This window comes from Ixodes scapularis, unplaced genomic scaffold, assembly GCF_016920785.2.
Source record: "Ixodes scapularis isolate PalLabHiFi unplaced genomic scaffold, ASM1692078v2 PGA_scaffold13__105_contigs__length_92229423, whole genome shotgun sequence".
Taxonomy (NCBI): Eukaryota; Metazoa; Arthropoda; class Arachnida; order Ixodida; family Ixodidae; genus Ixodes; species Ixodes scapularis.
Window position 1 is genome coordinate 26,353,614 of NW_024609839.1, and position 19,357 is coordinate 26,372,970.

The 19,357-nt window shown below is 43.0% G+C and overlaps 1 protein-coding gene across 1 annotated transcript in view; it reads left to right on the forward strand.

Annotated features, from left to right (window-relative positions):
* The first annotated feature begins 507 nt into the window (after nt 1-507).
* LOC115321374 (phosphoglucomutase-2) overlaps nt 508-19,357 on the forward strand; it is a 60,899-nt gene continuing 42,049 nt past the window's right edge. Inside the window, exons 1-5 of the mRNA XM_029981584.4 lie at nt 508-811; nt 12,796-12,895; nt 15,313-15,469; nt 17,669-17,837; nt 18,415-18,438. Of these exons, the coding sequence (XP_029837444.2) occupies nt 758-811; nt 12,796-12,895; nt 15,313-15,469; nt 17,669-17,837; nt 18,415-18,438 (504 nt within the window). The 5' untranslated portion in view covers nt 508-757. The remainder of the gene's footprint in view (nt 812-12,795; nt 12,896-15,312; nt 15,470-17,668; nt 17,838-18,414; nt 18,439-19,357) is intronic.

The following is a 19,357-nucleotide window of genomic DNA, read 5'->3' on the forward strand; positions in this document are numbered from 1 at the left end:
TTTTCTCCTAAAATTCTGATGTCCGCCGTGACTAAAATTTGTTTTCCCGAAAAAAGTTTTTTTTTTAATCAGCTGTTTTTTTTTTTTTTTTTTTTTTTTTAGTTTTCGCCGAAACAACTGGTTAATGTGGTACATAATAAAATCGGAGACAAGGAAACAAAAAGAATGTACGCAACACCGTCTCATAGGGTGTTGTGTAGATTCCTTTTTGTTTCTGTGTCTCTGGTTTTAGTACGTTGCCTGATAGTCACCAGCTCACCTGCGCCCTCAATCTTCTCTAGAATTAATTTTGTAAAACGATACTCTGACCGGTCAAACAAAACAAACTCGCCAATAAAAGAAAAATTTAATTTGAGCGATTCGCAAGACATTGCCGGAAATACGTCACGTGGAACCCCCCAACGGGGTTTGAATTCCTCCCTCTGTCAAATCCGGGCTCTTCAGGAACTTCAAGCCTCCCTCGCGCCATCAAGCGAGTAGCACATAAACTACTCCCTCATCTGTCTCCCACTACCGTTCAGAGATGGCAGCAGCTCCTAGGACGGGAACCAAACGCAATCCGACGCGGGGGCTGTTGATATCTGTGTAGCAGCATCCCAGAACGCCGCTTCCTCGCTCAGCAGCTGCTCTACTGCCTCTATCTACTCTACGAGCGCTTTGCAGTTTGCCGCGTGCGAGCAGTGCGAGCAGTGCGAGCACGTCAGTTGGTCAGTGTTTTCTCCGCAGGTAGGAAGCCAACCAACCGGAGTAAGAAGCAATGGCCTGCCAAAACGTAGCGCAGAAGGTTACAGAGTGGCTGCTATGGGACAAGGTAAACAGATTGTCTCCATTGCGAATATTTAGTAGATCTCATCCACCCGTGTAATTCATGCATCCGTACGGTGGTACACGCTGCAAACATAATTCACTTAAAAAAAAAAAAAAAAAATACGGCTTTAATTTTCTGAACAATTGCAGAATTGTAGTTAACGTTGCGTTGTGCGCCGCGCTGCAGTGTTTCCACTCCAAAGTCGGCAAGCTCTTTGAATATGATCGAGTTGGTGTTGCGGTGGGGTTTTGTTTTCTTTCTTTGGCCGTTTCGCCGTTAAGCGAGATTTGACATTGACGTCGGCTAAGTATCGCCTTCAAGGAGACGATAGGGCGATATACGATTACGCGGCGGTCGCCGCCGAGCCGCTCGAGTGTAAGGTAGCTCGTTTCTGGAACTATGCCAGTAATTCCTCCGCGTCGATAGACCGCTTCGGACTATCCGTGTAATCGGCATAATTATCGTAGACGCAAACACCAGGAAGCATTTTAAGGTAATCCATAACTAGCAGAATGGCAATGAAACAGGTGCCTTTAGAAAATGTATTTTTTTTCTCTTCTTTTTTAAGAAAATTGCAGCGCAAGCAGAGCACACTTGATTTTAAAACTTCATTGTTATTTCTGTTCAAACTCATGTGCTCCAGCCACCCGTCCTGATTTGATCATAATCACCAGGAGAATCATCTAATAAACTTGCTAAACAGGACCTAGCGCCCTTCCTGTCTACCTCGCCCTTCCTTCCTTGTTTTTTTGCGCTATTTTCTTCATAATTGCTAAACAGGCACGCTTTTTTTTTTCTTTTTTAATGCGCCGATGACGGGGGGGTGGGGGGGGCTCTGGGGTTCTCTCCCCCCCCTCCCCCCCCCCTCCCCCTCCCGAGCTCTTCGGAAAAACAAGTACCATCACCTCCGGAACCCCTGGGTTCCGGAGGTGATGGTACTTGTTAGTCTCATTAGTCTCATCCGTGCGCCTTGATGCCCGCACATATCGATAGCTGGTGCCCAGTGGACAAATAGAAATTTATTGACTAACCAGCTCTAGTCACTAAGTAACCAGAGCTGGTGAGTGGATAAATTTTTCTGACTATTCGCGCCGTCCTGTTCGAAGACCCTATGCAGTATTAACAAATGCGATACAGGCGAGTGCTGGAAATTCCTTCGAAAGCCATTGGAAGTAGTTGCAAATGACGACAGTGGCACCTCTAGCGGACCTGCTGCCTATGGGAGTAGATGACATAATACGTTTTGTAAGCCCCATTTTGTTTTCCCAAACGTTAAAACAATTCATTAAGGTCAGTGCACTTGAACCACGTAATTCAGTGATCACGACTGCAATGACCGCTAAATTATAGGGTCACAAAAGCAGACCTTTCTCTACGTATCGTGCTGTCAGCATGCTTATCCTACGTTATCCAGGGGACTGCACACATCTGGGACGTCTCTTTCAAGAGACGTCCGCGGGAGGGGGCGGGCAAGCCTTTCCCCCGCCCCCGGGAAATTGAGAACTTTCTGCCTATGTTTGTTTAAATATTTTTGCATAAGATGGTGAAACAAGAAACAGAATTCAGAGCTGTGCAGAACAAACCCTGACCCTAGTGATACAGGTAGTCAACACAGCAACCCAGAAATAGAAAGAAAAAAAAAAAGCAACACCCATGCAGAAGCGATTGGTTATCTCCACTATCTTTAACAAACAAGGTCTGGGCAGCCCAGGGATTCAGGCCGAGCCCCCGGTAGTGTTATCGGAAGCTCACATAACAGCAAATAGCTGGATCCAATGGCACAGTTTGGAAACTTTTGACCACCAGCTTCCTCGAACATACCATATTTCCTGCACTATTGGCGACAAGATGTTTTGGTGGCGCCACATCGTGGGCATCCGATGATGGAACTAGTAGGATGCATGCAGACGATGGAGTGCCCTTGTTAGTTCGTATCTATGCCAATTAAAAACAGTTTATTTGTTGAAGATACACATATGACCTTTTTGTGAGTGAGATCTCTAATGAATAACAGTGCCTCCAAGTTGCTTGTTATATTAAAAAAACAACTTTCAAATGTTCAAAAACAAGCCTGGAGCTTCACATTACAGCTTGTGTGGTGTGTGTCAGGGCTATTTGCAGCCTCACTGCTTTTTGTTTTTTTTTGAACCTGGGGAGGCTGCTGTAGAAAAAGGTTTTGCATTCACTAGAGTAAATGACGTGCTGCCTTCTTAACTGTACGCATGCACAGTTGTGTTGCAAAGCGCCGCACACTTTTTTAAGCTACATTGAACTTACCGATACCGACGCTTCTATCCAAGTGTGACTCAACACTTGCTAACAAGCAAATGCACCTCAGCAGCTGATGCTTAGCCCCTCTCTCATCGAATATGTGTCAAAGAAGTTTGTCATATCGCGACTTCTGCTCAAAAGAAAAGCAATAATTTTCATAAATTCTTAAATTGTCGGACATGGCCCGGCAAATTCAGGGGATTGATCCATTTGTTCTATATAATTTTGACTAAGAAGTTTTTACAAATTTAAATTCGCTCGCTGAGAAGCGCATTATGTGCATTTGGGTCCGCAAAATGAAACACACAAACATGAATAATTTATAGAAGGCATATACCTCATCTTTTGGGACGCTGAAGTGTCGCCGACTTACTGGATTTAGGTCCTGGATCGCTATGGAGTCTTGCACAATTTACGTCGACCGGGTGAATAAGCAGGGATTTAATTGAAACGACTCCGGAAGCCAGCCACCACTTCTTCTGGCTAGGTGTTATGGGGTAATGTTTGTTTACTGGTTCAGGAAATTCAAAAAGGAATCAACTTGGAGCTAATAGGAGACTAGCAGTCACAGGACACATTGGAACCAACAGGATACACGGAGTCGTTTTTACTGAAGTGTTTACTAGACACGTGAGCAGGGGGGGATTTAGAGGGGGGGTCCGGATGTCCTGACCCCCCTCTTGATTTCTGCTTGTGTAAATTTTAGGACGTAAAAGGAAGGAGAGGGGGAGGGGGTTCCTAAACATATGGTGCGCTGACCAACACCTGACCCCCCCTCAGGAAATTCCTGCATCCGCCCCTGCACGTGAGAGGTTCTCGAATTTCGCTTTCCTATTTCCAATTTGATGAGACTTACCTTTCTCAGTTTTATTTTGTCCGAATCATAATAAAATACACACCATATTTGCCGTGGTAGATGTTGTAGTGGGGTAAAGCGCTGGATATTCTATTTTTATCATCCAGCTTTTTGTACTGGCGTAGAGAACAGAACACCACCAACCCAGCGGTTTGACACCTCAGCGCCAAGAGTGTCTGTTAGCACGACTACGTGTGCCATGGTTTGAAGCTTCGGTAAAATGTCCTACTAAAATATCACTTCACCAAATAAACACAACGCTTGAAACAGGTTTTGCTGCGAGTTACCGAAGCAGTGCATGAAGCGAGCCAACGAGCTGAGGGATCCAAGGGCTATGTAGTCTGTCCCAGTCAGTCCTACCCGTGATGTCACAGACAATGATGATGATAGCTGGAGAAGCACCGCCCCAGCGATAGCCCACTTAAAATTGAAAGCAAATCGGGTGAAAATAAGGAGTAAACTAACTTTATTTGCAACCAAAAAAGGTTGGAAAAAGAATGGTAATTTTAGATTTTGTGATTTGCGAAACTACTTGTAATTCCGGGGAGGGGCGGTGAACCAAAGAAGACTCCTTCCCTGTCAGCAATGTTCGCTCCCGTCTTGGCTAAATAACGTCATTTCCGCCGAGGTGGCTAGGGCTCTGTAATTACTAGAAGTGGGCTATCTTTCAGTGTTTTGGAAAAATAGCAAATTGTGCCAAAAAGAAGGGTCGGTTGTCTTTGAGGGTTGGGACATCTCGAGATATTACGGTCGTCTATATTCTTTATAGTTTGCACGTGGGGCTAATTTTGCATGTAAACAAATTTTCATACATAGCACTGCTTGAGAGATGCCTGCTTTATTAGTGCACGAAGAGGCTTGTATCACTCAGAAATCATATTTGATCTAACCTGTTATTCACAAAATTTGTCTCGTTGCATCATAATGAATGATTTGCAATAAGTAAATCGTCTTGTAGTCTGCTCTGCATAAAATATCATATTTTAAATGTGTGTGGCCCGGTATTTGCAGAAAAAAGAAAAGTAAATTAGGAAATACTGGCAACCTCTTTTTATAAAATTTCTGTGGTTGCGTAAACTCCGTTCAACGAATGACATTTCGCATTGCTGACATGTCGCCGATTTGGAATGTGAAAATAGAGGTAAGGAGATTAAAAAGGATTGAGGGGGGGTGGATTCTCTGTTACTGAAGTAGGCCTGAAATTGCAGGGTAATATGTGATGGGAATAATAACTCGAGACTAGACCTTCGTATTTGGGTCAGGCGTATGTTCCTTGGAGGTTGGAGAATCGCAATCTTGTTCCCTATTTTCTTCATTGTGAGCCCCGATTTTTTTTGTTCGACACCAACAAATGAATACCGAAAAACGACCACATCTGTGAGGAAAAGTAAACTCCAAAAACATGGAACGATACTTGTGACATTTTGAAAAATCTGTCCAGACCTGCTTCAGGCCGCGTGCAGTGACCAGCATTTGCAGTCGGTATCACCCGACTCTTGCTTCATTAGCAGCTTGGGTGCAAAGGAGTCTCTTGTTCTTCCATTGTTCGCATAGAGAATAAATATCGGTGGAGGCGAAAATCTGCCCAAGGAGTGCATTCTCGGTGTAGGCGTATCAGCCTGTTCTAGGCGAGGGTCGTCATATTGCCCCTCTGTGACGTGCAAGGAGAGAAAGCGGAGATAGCGTCTATCTCTTTCGGAGGGGGGGGGACTCTCCGTTGCGGTGTGGAAGGAGGCATTCATGTAGATTAGACTGCGCTTGCGTTGGCGATAAGTAATCTAGTAATTTTATAACTTTTTTCTTCTGCATTTCGTAGTAGTGCATGTGCCAAGAAGGCAATGTGCTTTCATTTTACTGCTTATAAAGTTTTTGCTCACATATTCTGCGTAAAATATTCTGTGGAGTTTGCGAGTTTTTAACTATACTCCGATACACGATAACTTGGCGTACTGCGGAAGCTGCGGCCCCCGCAACGCAATAAGAGCGTTGGAGCAAGTCACGTGATAACACTCCATGGTCGAGGCCACAAAGGCCTCATTACTCATGCAGTAACAGCGTTGCCTGTGACAAAAACGAGTTCTATGATTTTTTTCTTTTAATGGCAATTGAACTTGTGCGATTCCACCTCTATCGAGAATGTATAAAAAATAAGGAATAAATATTGACAAATTTATGAGCTTCATATTAGGCATGACTGTCAGCTAGAACATAAACATGAACAGAAAGGACACAAAGGGACAAACTTGTGAGTTTCAGTTATATTTAAATAAAAATGCGATGCCACATCCGTATCCTCCTGATTTTTTTCCCCTGGTGGCGCCGTGGCCGCTGGCAACCGCAGCCGTGTAATCGACCGCTTCCGCTCAAAACATCGCCCTGGTATAGCACCCACCGCAGGTTAGTGGGTTAATTGAGTCAATGATTGTCTCGTGAACTGTTCCCGAAGAGCTCGCTACTCTAGCGGATGGCAATGTTTTGGCGGTGGACGTTTACCTGTAGTTGGTTGGTTTCACAGCAGACGACTCTTGGCGAGTGGACGAAAGCCGGTTCCTTGGTGCAGTGGCACACACGCTCTGGGACGTGGTGTCACATACCTCGCTCCGATGCTCTTATCGGGTCACGAGGGCTGTAGCCTCCACAGTTTGCCAAGTTATCGTGAAACAGGGTATAGAAATTTTTAAAAAAAATTATTTTTACAGTACTTACATTGCTTAGAAGGCATTACAGTAGGGGGGTTTAATTACATAAGAAATGGTTGCATCACACTTGTTAAACACAAGTAAAACTTAGTGCTTGAAAGCACCAATACACAAAAAAATGCAATAAAAAATTTTAAAGAACTGTCACAAAAAAAAGAGAAGGAATGCAATCAGCAAGCACAGTACAAAGTAATAACCTAAAAGAAAACACAATACAACTATAACTCTAAGAAAACTCAATACAGGATATAGCACACTGAGGAGACTTATAGGTCTGGTAGGAGAGGAGAAAAGAAAAGCTGGCATCTGAGGTTTCTGTCACCACTAGTTCAGAAAGGGCATTCCACTCATGAGTGTTTTTTGGAAAAAAGGAGTGTTTAAAAAATTAAATTCTACATCTAATTTATTTTATTTTAGGTGAATGACCTACCCTCGAGGAAACGTAATCTGGACTATGAAGATACTTATCCTTGTTAATGCGTGTGTTGTAGAAAAATACTTTTGAAAAGTTTTGTTCGCAAACATTTCCGTCTAAAGCCAGCAAGTTCCAACCTAGTTGCTCTTTAAGTTTGGTGACGCTTGACCGGAAGGTATATTTAATGGTAGCAAAGCACGAAGCTCTATTTGTATGCGTTCAATTTTTGAGGACAAGTTGAGGAAATGAGGATCCCACACTGAACATGCATATTCTAAGATAGGCCCATTTCCATTATAGCCCCATTTCCAGAATGAACAAACCCGCTTTTAAAAAGTTTTTAGAAAAACTTTTTTTCTTCATTTAAATTTTGAAGTGGAGCAAAGTGGAATGCTACTTTTAGGCTGCTTGATTTCGTACCCAGCTCTGTGGGTTGTTATAAATATGTAAAAGTGAAAACACTCACAGTAATTTTTCTTGTATGCTGCAGGGCCTATTTTGTCTACTAAACTAAACTTGCTTTGTCATATTTCATGTCAGAAATAAAAAAAAAATATGCCAAACATTGCTTCTTCAAAGTTTTGTAGACATATTGGATGGAGCCTTGTATCTTAGAATTGATTACACATTTTGCTCATTAATTGCCGTGTCTGTAGGCCTATATGCATGTGCTATCGACTGCTACCACTCTAGTTTAGTCTATTGTCACTAAATAATTCATATGAATTTTTAAATTTCATCGAAAAGTAAATTTAGCCATAATTTGAGCCCCCGTTATTAAACAGAGGGAATTTTTTTTCTTCTTTATTTCTCTTTGTGTCGTTCCCAATGATGTGAACCTTCTGTGTGAACAATCAAAGTTTCCCCCTTTTCTGTTTTATTTTCTTGTAGAAATGCCCAAACACTGGTACATGTACCCAAATCGACGAGAGGGTAGTTTCACCATCTGTCGTTATTGCAAAGTTTTTTTTAGCCTTAAAATGCTTTGTGTTTGGGAGATGCAGTGGCACCCTGCACCTCCCAGTCCTCTGCAGGCTTAAGCCGAACGATGGTCAACATTAAAAGAGATGTGTCGAAGTGAGCACTTTTGCTTTGTGAAAAAGCACCTCGATGTGGATCTACAGTGGTCAACCTTGCCCTCTCACAGCGCTGCTGTGATGAGGCATACTAACGTGCTTTCCCAGAATCGCATTGCAGGCCTGGCTGAAAACTCCTCCAGTAAGTTGAGCTCAAGTTTGTGCCCAAGTGTAGTTTCCAAGCATGACATTTGCTCAGCAACGTTAAAAGGGCAACTCAGGTCGAAAACAAAACCAAAATAAATTGACTGGTGTCGCTTTAGTGGCACCAAATATGGTCACGGCCGAAATATAATATTTTAAAGATGCGACCAGGTGTTATTAGCGGCCGGCAAGTGGGTTAGCTTATAGTCAAGGAACACTGACGCAGCACCCTTGTGACGTCACGTCGCAGCGGAGCTGCGGTTGATCGGTTGTACCGCATACCGCAGTGCCAACATGACGTCATGTTGTGGCCATATGGCTGATCAGTGTTGCCATCCCTCTAGTAGATAGTTTCGGTTTTGCCATAGGCACCCGAAACCAAACTTTGAGCCGTGATATCTATAAAACTATGCACAATATTGAAAAAAATTACACCTTGTAATTCAGAGATACTGCCTTACTCGTAATCCCAAATTAAAAAAATATTGACCGGAGTTGTCCTTTAAGGAAGGAATTCCTGGAGGTGGACCAACACATCTCCCCAAAGGTTCTCGGTGTATAACAGAAAATTCTAACAGTCACCGCTGAAAAGAAAGTAGGGCAAACTAGAAGTCGCATTCAGTTGAAACGGACGAGATGAGAGATAAAGAAATGTTATATATACTAACTGAGATAAAAAAGATGCAGCCTTACTCAAGTGTCTTAAGATGTCCCTCCACCCCTCCCTCATAAAAAAAAGAAAAGAAATATACGTTGCCAATAGCGTTAGAACAGCGGAGGGGTAGGGGCAGGCAATTTTTCCTAATGGGAGCACTACCACACTTATCTCTCCCCTCCCCCGTCTCCACCACCACTTTCCATCGCCCCTTCCCCTCCCGAACACGTTTCCCGACCCCCCGTGTCCTTAGCATTTCAAGGTTAAAAATCTTTGCAGTAAAGCCAACTTGCGAAACTAGCCTTTTGCTGATTCGGCTGCGTATGCCTATGTTTGGGCGTTTCTACAAGAAAAAGGGGGAAACTTCAATTTTGCGCACTAAAAGTTAACGTCATTGGGAACAATATAGAAAAATAAGGAAGAAATAAAAAATAATATTATTTAATAATGCGGGCTCAAATTATGGCTAAATTCACGTTTTGATGAAATTCTAAATTTATATAAATTATTTCATGGCATTAAATTAGACTAAAGTGATATCAGTCAATAGCACTTATATAGGCCGACAGACGTAAACCATTAAAGAAACGAAATGTGTAATGAGTTCTAAGATACAAGGTTCCATGTATGTCACCAAATGTCAAAGATGCAATGTTTGGCATTTTTTATTTCTTGCATGAAATATGACAAAGCAGTTTAGTTTAATGGAAAAAAAGGTTATGTGTCATACATATACGAGAAAAATTACTGTGAGTGTTTTCATTTTTACTTATTTAAAATAACCAACAGAACTGAGTACAAAAATTGAGCACCCTAAATGTAGCATTTCACCTTGCTCTACCTCAAATGTTTTGTAAAAAAAAATGAATAAATAAAAAAAGTTTTTTTTTTTTTAATTTTTTGTTGTGGAAATGGGGTTAAGATATATAATTTTTTAAAGCAAATCAAAGTACCCACCCCTACATCCGTGTTCAATTTCAAATAAAACCACCCTATAACTATAGTGACGTCACCACTCTTTAAAATAGGAACAATCACCAATTTTTTTACAAAGCGACATAACTGGGCTTGAAGTGAGTAAAAGTTCAAAAATGCGTTTCAGATTGGGAATGAACAGTTCACTGCATCCTTTGATAATAAAACTCCGTATGGCATCCACACCACTCGAAAATTTTGGTTTTAGTTTTCTTATCACTTCGGCGATTTCACTGGCATCAACTCACACAGAACCCAACAAGTCATGATAGTATAAAGCAGGGGTGGCCAAACCGCGGCTCGCGAGCCGCATACGGCTCTTTGCTGGTCCAAGTGCGGCTCGCGGATCGCTCCTAAGGGGACACCCCCCCCCCCCCCCCCTTTCGCCCCTTTTCGCGTTTCCCCCGGAAAAAAAAAAGGATTTCAGAATAAAGCACACTGCATCTTGCAGTTTGACAGCCTTGTACTCCCATACGTACAGTCGCACAGCCTTGTGCCCCCATACGTGCAGTCAGACTCTAAACAAAAGTCAAGTTTGCCCCCCCCCCCGCAGCTCTTAGAAGTTCCGTGGTTTTGTTTGCGGCTCTTAGGCCAGGCCAGCCTGGCCACGCCTGGTATAAAGGATCGTTCCCAGGCTAACAAGATTGGTAGCCCTTAGAGTAGCATTTGCTCATATAGTCATGGAAAATATCTGCAACCTCAGCAGGCTATGCATTATGACTATCCACATTATACTAACCACTACGCAAGCAGATACTCAACTAGCATCACATTAATGCTGTCTCAAAAAAAATATATATATATATATATTGTTTTTTTCGTTGACATTTTAAAGTGTATTTTACATTGTCATGGACTCATGGTTTATGCTTACCATACTTGAACGATTTCTTTTACTATGTATAAAAGATAAAATGTCAAAGGTGCTCAGAATTGCTCCTGCACAGTTGTGCACAGGAGTATGCACTATTACATATCTTAAGAGAATCTTTCGTCACTTTGAAGCTAGAGGCACTTAGCAGAGATAAGTGCATACTGAACAGAGCTTAGACAATCTGGAGGTACTTCTGGAGCAAGGTTCATTGGCTCTTCTGTGCTTCTACAGTCAGCATAGTCTCCAAGTCTGTGCGACAGACATTCTTCCACTTTGTGCAAAAGTTTGTAACAACCAGGTATAACTTGGCTGCTGTTGTAACCTAGCTTTCATAAAAAAACATTGACTCCTGGACTTTAGTTCTCCAGTGTCAAATGGAGGACAGTGCTTGATAACAAGCCCTTTAACTGATGGCCCTTAAATGTGCCCATTGCTTCAAGATAAGAATTTGGAGGGGCACTGACCTTACAATTTATCAGATATTGAGTCACCTGTTTTATAAGGAAACCTCCATTTCATTGTGATGTGATGTTGAGTAATCACCGTGCACAAAACAGGGAGGTGGTATCCAGTTACCTACAGTCATGACTCGTTAATGTAGACCTTGTTAATATGGGTACCCCACTATATAGACAAAATGTTCCGAGACAAACCGGATAAATTCGTGCATTTTTGTCTCATTAATATGGAGAGCTCGCATCATGAATGATATTTGGGGGTAACGGAGGTGTCCATATCAATGAGACGTGGCTGTATATATGTTAAAAGGGAGAAAAAGAAAAAAATGCTAACTTTGTGTCTTCCGCGTATGCATTGCGCGGTCTGGCTACAGCGTCTGATAAGGTCCCGGATTCATTTTTATTTCGTTATTGGGCGCGTTGTCAGTGTCGTAGTACTATTCATTTTACGCAGGCTCTTAAGATATGACACCTCCCTCAGTTACGCTCGCCGGAAAAAAGTACAAAGAAAATCTGCAGAGAGAGCAGCCGGCCTTATACACATATCTCTTATCACTTTATGGCCTTTGCGAGGGCTTCCCCACAGATGTGAATAAACTCACTCAAGCAGAAATCTGTTTGCCAAGGGCTGGCCCATTGTCTGGGGTTTTATTTGTTAGTGCACGAGCAATTTAAGGCTTGTTCATGTGCAGACATGTGAGACTTGTTGCATGGCGGGGACAAGTAAATGTTATCTGAGCTGTCACTCGGACATTGCCTTGACAGTGGCACGTAAGGGACTTGCATGTGTCCTTTGCTTAGATGTAATGCCAGCCCTAAGGACACATATATAAAAAAGAGGTGTGGTACATATGACAAAGGGGCAAGAAAACTGATGGCTAAAGGTCATCATATGCCTATTCCCTGGGTATAAATAACTGCATTTGAGGATGTCTCTGAAATCCTGTTTGATCAATTGTCGCTCTCTGTGGTTCTCTTCGTTAGCTTGAAGCTTTGACATAAGCATCGACTGTGCCACTTTGTGGTATTTGCTTTGTCGTTGTAAACAACTCTTTTGTGGCAGAACTTCAGTAACCTCCCAGCTCCTTACAAATACTTAAATTTCTCATCAAATCTCTAAAGTCTTCTGCTTGCTTTGCTTCTTTTTAACCATGTAAGTCAGATATGAACCAAAGAAAATAAAGAATGGTTTTAATACTTCGTTTTACCATACGATGGACTGCAGTGGATGTGAAGAGCCGTCCCAGCCGGTGCAGCACCGTGAACGTACCAAGTGACTAATCCGCGCGTCGCCATGCCCTTTCCGAAGGTCACGTGGCACTCACGCTGCATTGGTAGCATCCTCTGTGGTCTTATCGTAAGGTGAAACGGGGTATACAAGGCTTTATACGGGCTAAAAAGTATACGTGTTAGACTCCAGCTTGTTGCACGCTTCTTCGTACTATGCAGTGCGTGCATGGTCAAGAGGCAGCATATGTGTTTGGCTGTTAAGCTGAAGATGTAGCAGAGTTCCTTTAATCTTCGGAAAAGCTAAACGGCAAGGTAATTTTTTCTTTTCTTGCAGAACGAAAAGACGAGGAAGCAGATCGAGAACTTGCACAAGACCGGGGATGTTGACCAGTTACAGCACTTGCTTCTGGACCGACTCACCTTCGGAACTGCTGGTGAGAACATGTGGTCATACTTTTCAAAGAACTGTAGATGTTTGGGCCACCTTAAATCGGGTCGTGGCGTTTATAGTGAGATGAGGTTTTACAGATTGGTAGCGTGTCTTCTCTCCCCCTTCTTTGTTTCTATGACGACCTGGCCATTATTTTCAGTATTATAGTTCTGGTGCGTGGTGTGTTGATCTGAATTAGGGTGTCAAAAAGTGTAGTTCGCATATGCTGCTGACTTCCTCGAAGGTGATGTAGGGGCTGTTTGACAACGGCATTGTCCCAGAAACAAGGTGACGAGCTTTAATCACTCTGCTGCACAGGGGAAAGGGGAAGCCAATGGATGACCCAGAGCAGTTAGGTTCTGTGTCAATCAACCCTTCTTGTTTGCCGAACATTCGAGCGGGTAGTGAACTGCCATTTTCGCAACCATCTGGAAGAGTTCGGCTACCTCCCGGAAAGTGAATACGGATTCCGAAGTGGACACAGGTGTAAATCAGCACTGGCAACATTTATTGATTTCATCAGCGAAAATAGGAATAACCGAACCAGAACGGATTTAGTCCAGCTGAACCTAAGCAATACGTTTGATTCCCTCAACATAAACCTTCTGCTTGAAAGGATGACCCATGCGAATATGTGGGGTTGCTTATTTGCTTGGCTGTCAGGTTTCCTTCAACACCGCAGCCAGCAAGCTGTGTATAATGGTGCAAGGTCTCCAAAAATGGCCATCTTGTCTGGAGTGCCACAAGGTTCGGTCCTTGGTCTGGCACGGTTTCTGCTTTATGTGAACGACATGCCACGGAGTGACAGGTGCTTTCTTGTGCTGTATGCAGATGACACATTGATTCTAGCCTCAGTCTCATCCCTATCTGACGTACATCATCTTCAGCACTACCCTGAAGAGATTGAGACTTGGATGATGATCCCCAACATCTTTGCATAAGTTTGTCCAAGAGTAGCGTGATGCGCTTCTCAATCAGCAAAAAGTACAACAGTCCTGTTTACATTATAGGTGGCACTACGCTGGTTGCCCCAGTCCACCTGTCCATCTTGGGTGTCGCATTTTCACGAAATCTAGACTTCTTTATACATATTGCCAACGTTGTTGCGAAGGCACGGAGAACACTTGGCTTCATCTCTTGCGTAACGAGACCTATTGGACTTGCAGCGCTGCAGACACTTTACACAGCCCTAGTTCTGCCTTTGTTGGTACAGGATACTGCTGCGCAGTTTGGTCTCCTCCTCAACAACACCTATTGAACGGCTAGAGAGTGTTCAGCGCCATGCATTGCATACTATGTGCGGTCGGACCTTAGGTAGAACAGCTGGGTCCCACCCTGGACGACAAAGAGCTCTCGGCTAGTGTCCTCTTGAGCAGGGGCAAGGATTGACGGTGTTTGTGTACCGTGCCGTCTGCTCGATGGGTCGCTTTCCGGATCCCGCCTTTCCACCGCCGTGCATGTCAGCAGAAGGACGGTTCAGCCCTAGCCTCTTTGGGGCAGGACAGTCCACCACAGCAACTCCCTGCTGCCGACAGCAACTAGGGACCTTCTCTCCATCCCACTGGCTGATTGTAGTCCCCTACCCGAATCACGAGAAGAGTTCCAGTATCTTTGCGGAATCTTTGCCAGGTCTTTGGGTTTGCCTTGATTGACTCTTTCACTTATCATCCATCACCATCAGTCATCACCATTTGTCGTCAGCATCTGTGATCGCCATCAACTACCACCATCATGTTCAATAATTTTGTGCTTTCGCCTTGTTTACTTTACCTATACGGCAGTGGGCAAGCAGGCACATTTCGTGTAAGGGTTTTTAACCTCTCTGCGTTGCCTGGTACTCTGCTGGATTCACACTCGTTTTCTGTGCAAATAAATCACTTATCACTATTGTACCATTTTATCCTTCTCTAAAATTCAGGGAAGCTAACGAAATTGTTATGTTTCAACCTGGAGCTAAAAGTTTGTGATGTCGGTTTGCTTACCTACTGTAGAGTACCGCGCATCCGCCCATTCCCCATTAAGCGCCCATATCCAAATTTCTAAGATATGAAAAAATATGCACAGTACATTTATATGTAAAATTGATGACCGGACAAGCGCCCATCCCACATTTTTTCGCAATTATCTAAATTTTGAGTGGGCGCTTGCCCGGTATTTTACGGTAATCATTTGCTGAATATCGTCAAATTACTATAATTCTCTATGTACTGTTTAAATAAAGCCTGCTGGGAAACTACCACTGTAAGAAAATTGTATACAGAAGCAGTGAACACTTTGTTTCCAAAGTTCGTTGCACACAAATGCCTGTTCGCTTTTTGATGTCTATAACAGAACACGTTTATAGTAGGTGGAGTTAGTTTTAAGCTGGTTGTAGGCCTCTTGTCCGTGACCACAGGTATTGCTTCTAAATTCCGGTTTCAGGTCTCCGAGGAGTGATGGGCCCCGGTTACGCTGCCATGAATGATCTGGTCATCATCCAGACCTCCCAGGGGTTGGCCAAGTATCTTCTCAGCACTCTTCCAGACTGCACGAAGAAGGGAGTGGTCATCAGTTATGACGGCCGCTACAATAGTCATAGGTTGGTTGTTTGCATTGTGAAGTCGTACTACGCAGTACTCAAACAAAATTCTGCTCCTTTTTTCACCAAACATTTAGCAATCTTCTAACTGTAAAACTTTACTAAGCTTAAGCAAAAAAAAAAAAAAAAAAAACACTTTCTGGATTGCATATGTGAATAATATACTGCAAAACCCCCTCTTGAAAAGGTTATTTCAGTGGTCATCACATGCCCAAGCAAAATATAAAAGTGAGAACAGAACATTTGCAATGACGAGCCATGCAAGTGTAGGTAAACTTGACACAGCTCGTCGGTTTGTCATTACATTCTTTATGGGAAACAGTATGCCATCTGCTTTTAATGGGTTTCTCACACGGTATGTTCCAAATATTGTAAATGACTTCATTTTCACAAAAACCTAATTTTTGCAATCTAAAAAATTTTGCAAAAAATTTAGTCACAAATGCATCACCCAGGGTGACAAATATGTCACATAACACTCAAAATTACAAACTTTAGTGTTCGCATAATATTCCCAAAACCTGCACTTTTGCAAAATTTGCAAAATATGAAGCCTGTGAAAATGCCTATAGGAGCACACCCTCCTATGCATGTGCTGGCATGTTCCCAAGCTGTGTGTAATCGCATGCTATTATCACCATCAACACTTCTTGCCTTTTGCTGGATTTGCAACGAAGAACCAAGCTTACTTGCTGCATTCCAGCTGATCATTACATCATCTGGATGGCATAACTGGCAGAGTAAAGGCATTTAGCACTCTTGCAGCATGTCATTGATAAGCCAAATAAGTACTATGACCCAAGGCAGAAATAAATAAATAAATAAATAAAATGCATATACCGTTAAAGTTCCAAAAGAGCCCCCACCCAAAAAAGATAAATAGGGAAAAATATGAGGTGGGCGATGTTTGGGCACGTGACAGCAAAAATGTTATAAAAAATTGGTGATACTAAGCATGGGGGGCGGGGGCTACTACAAAGTACTGTGTGAAACGGAAACTGGTACCACAGATTTCGCGTACGGCTAATTCGTGTTCCACAGTGCGATAAGCATGCGGGAATTCGCTACAAACTCGCCTGTCATGGGAACAGACACCACAGAACACGTCTGCAGCACATTCACACTTGACAGTGTGATAAACACGCAAGAACCCGCTACAAACTCGCATTTTATGGGAACAGATGCCGAAAATTGCGGGTGCACTAGATTCGCATTTCACGTGCGATAAACACGGGAAACTGTTACAAACTCTCGAATCATGGAAACCCATATCACGCGTGTATATCGCGGAACGAGCTACGAATTTACATATCAATGGAATGGATACTGCAGATTGTGGACGTAGCAGATTTGCATGTCACGGTGTGATAAACACAAGGAAATCTGCGGCCAAAACGTTTGTCACACGTACTGATAGTGCAGACCTCACGCGGTTGATGTGATTCCCATCGGACATCATGTGATCGGTGTCCAGCAGGAATTGGGGTTGGGCAATGTTTCTGAATTTTTATGTTATGGATATTAAGCCCGAAAAATGGGATGGGTGACCTCTCGGTGACGGGCGTTCATGTGGGACCTTACAGAATGCTGAAGACTGGTTTTAACTGGAAAAAAACAACTTAGATTCCTCAATGCTTTCTACTTGGCAATTAAGAATAATAACTCTCTCTTATTCAAGGTAATTTAATCGTCTTTATCGTCCAGTGAATTAGTTTTACCAATTTTAAGATTGGGATTTATTACTGCTATCAAGCATGCCCCAAGTTTGTTCTTGTGTGATACGTGCTAAAAGTCTGCTCATCGCTGGAAGGTTCTTTTGAGCGGTGTCACCAATTTATGTATCATTTGGAAAGGCCTAGAAATGAAGATTTTTTCTCCATATAAATGAATACCAAATGTCATTAGCAGATCTTATACCGAAATAAACATTAATGAGAAATCTCCAGGTTTCTGCAGTGAAGCACCAATGTCACAGTGCCAATAACTTGATATCATCTCCTGAGACACACATTGCTTGACGAAGTTTGCTGCTTTATCTGTTTTTTTATTAGACTTAACTATGCCTCTGGTCACAAAGAAAGTGAACCAGTTCTCTCTTTAAATAAAGAAATAGTATTTGATACCTTGAGGGCCAGTTGTGAGCAGCTCAGTCCAGTTTGTGAATACTGAAGGAGTGGTCATGAATCTTTTTACGTCCAGGTTTGCCAGACTCGTAGCAGTGGCCTTCTTGCAGCTGAAGATCCCAGTCTACCTGTTCAGCAAGATCACTCCAACCCCCTTCGTGCCTTTTGCCATCCATCAGCTGGGCTGTTCGGGGGGGATCATGGTCACAGCCTCCCACAACCCCAAGGATGACAATGGCTATAAGGTGCTCATAGCTGGGCTTCTACGCTCTCGGTGCTTGTCTTTCTTCGATTTAGGGGATATTTTTTGGGGGCTCCCTGTTTCCCGCAGACTTCATGTTCTTCTATGTCAATACGAGGTGTCGGACAAACAATTTGGCAATTTGGGTACGGGATGCCCCAACCACCGGGGAACTGCACCCCAACACTAGGAAATAGTATCCATTACCAATGACAGAAGGACAAAAGATAAAAGATGCGGTTTTTGAAGAAAGATCTTCCAGACAGTTCATTGGGGGCTGTGTTCCGCACCAACACAAAATAAGCATGGAGATAAAGTTTTTTTCCTGCGAACCTCGGGCTTCTCTTATTCAAGAACAGCTTCAATTCGGAATCTTTCCAGTTTTTCCCGATTTCGCTCACACCGGCTTGAGGGATATTTTTGGGGATTCATTGCCATACAGTGAAAACGCTGAACAACCCTACTTGTAATGTGGTTCACTTGGCACGCTTTGCTGAGCTTGCAGTCCGAGCTTTGTTGCCGGTTTAGCTCGCCGGATTGGCACGACTCTTCCAACTAACCGATTGTTCAACTTGTTTCAGGTCTACTGGGCAAACGGGGTTCAGGTGAGAAACTTTTCACAGATCGTTGCTGTTACGCCGAACCGTAGCCTCGATTGAAATTACGCTATGCTCTTGTTTGAGAGCCCATTGAAACTATGCACGTTCGTAAGAGTGACGTCTCTTTGATCGCTTTGTGTTGGGCAAACACACCGTGTTCCCTCTCCACGACTGCTGAGGTGTCTACCGACGCAAGCTGACTATTAATTAATTTTCGTATTGCGCAAAGTTCGACTGCTCCGTGATGATGCAGTTTTGGTGCTGCCTGATTGGCTCTGTCAAATCATGGAGTTGGCTGCGGTCGAACTCGGAGTAAAACGGAGTGTAGATTTTTGTAATTTTGATTGTTACTTCAGTCGTGTTTCAGCACCTTTCTTGTAACGCGTAATGGGACAACCTCTACGCATTGCACGTCCCCCATTCTAAACTGTTCTAACCCTTGAAAGAGACACTAAACTCCCATAAACCTTTTTTTGTTAAATGTCTGGTGGATAGAACACGTTTTAGTGATGAGTGATGATTGAGTGATGAGTGAAAAAATATTTAGTGCAATATTTGTGGTTCTAGACAAATTTTTAGTGATGAGTGATTCCAAGATGTGCCTAATTTCGGTGTCGGCGTCTCGAAACGGAAGCATGTTACAGAAAAAATGGCTCACACACGACGTCATTGCGCCGTGCCAATGACCATTCCTGCTCATTCATGCCAAGAAAAACGGACTCGTCTGTGTGAAATGTATGCTGCAAAAGGTTATGCACGTAGTGGCGAGGTCTTTCACAATAAATGCCGATGCGACGCCTGTGCAGGCCATGTATTGCTCCAAACTAAAACTTTTTTTTCACGAAAGGTTTATTTTTTAGCATTTGTTTTCTATTGAGGCAACTAAAATGAATGTTTTTTGATAGTTCGGCATTTTCCTAAATGC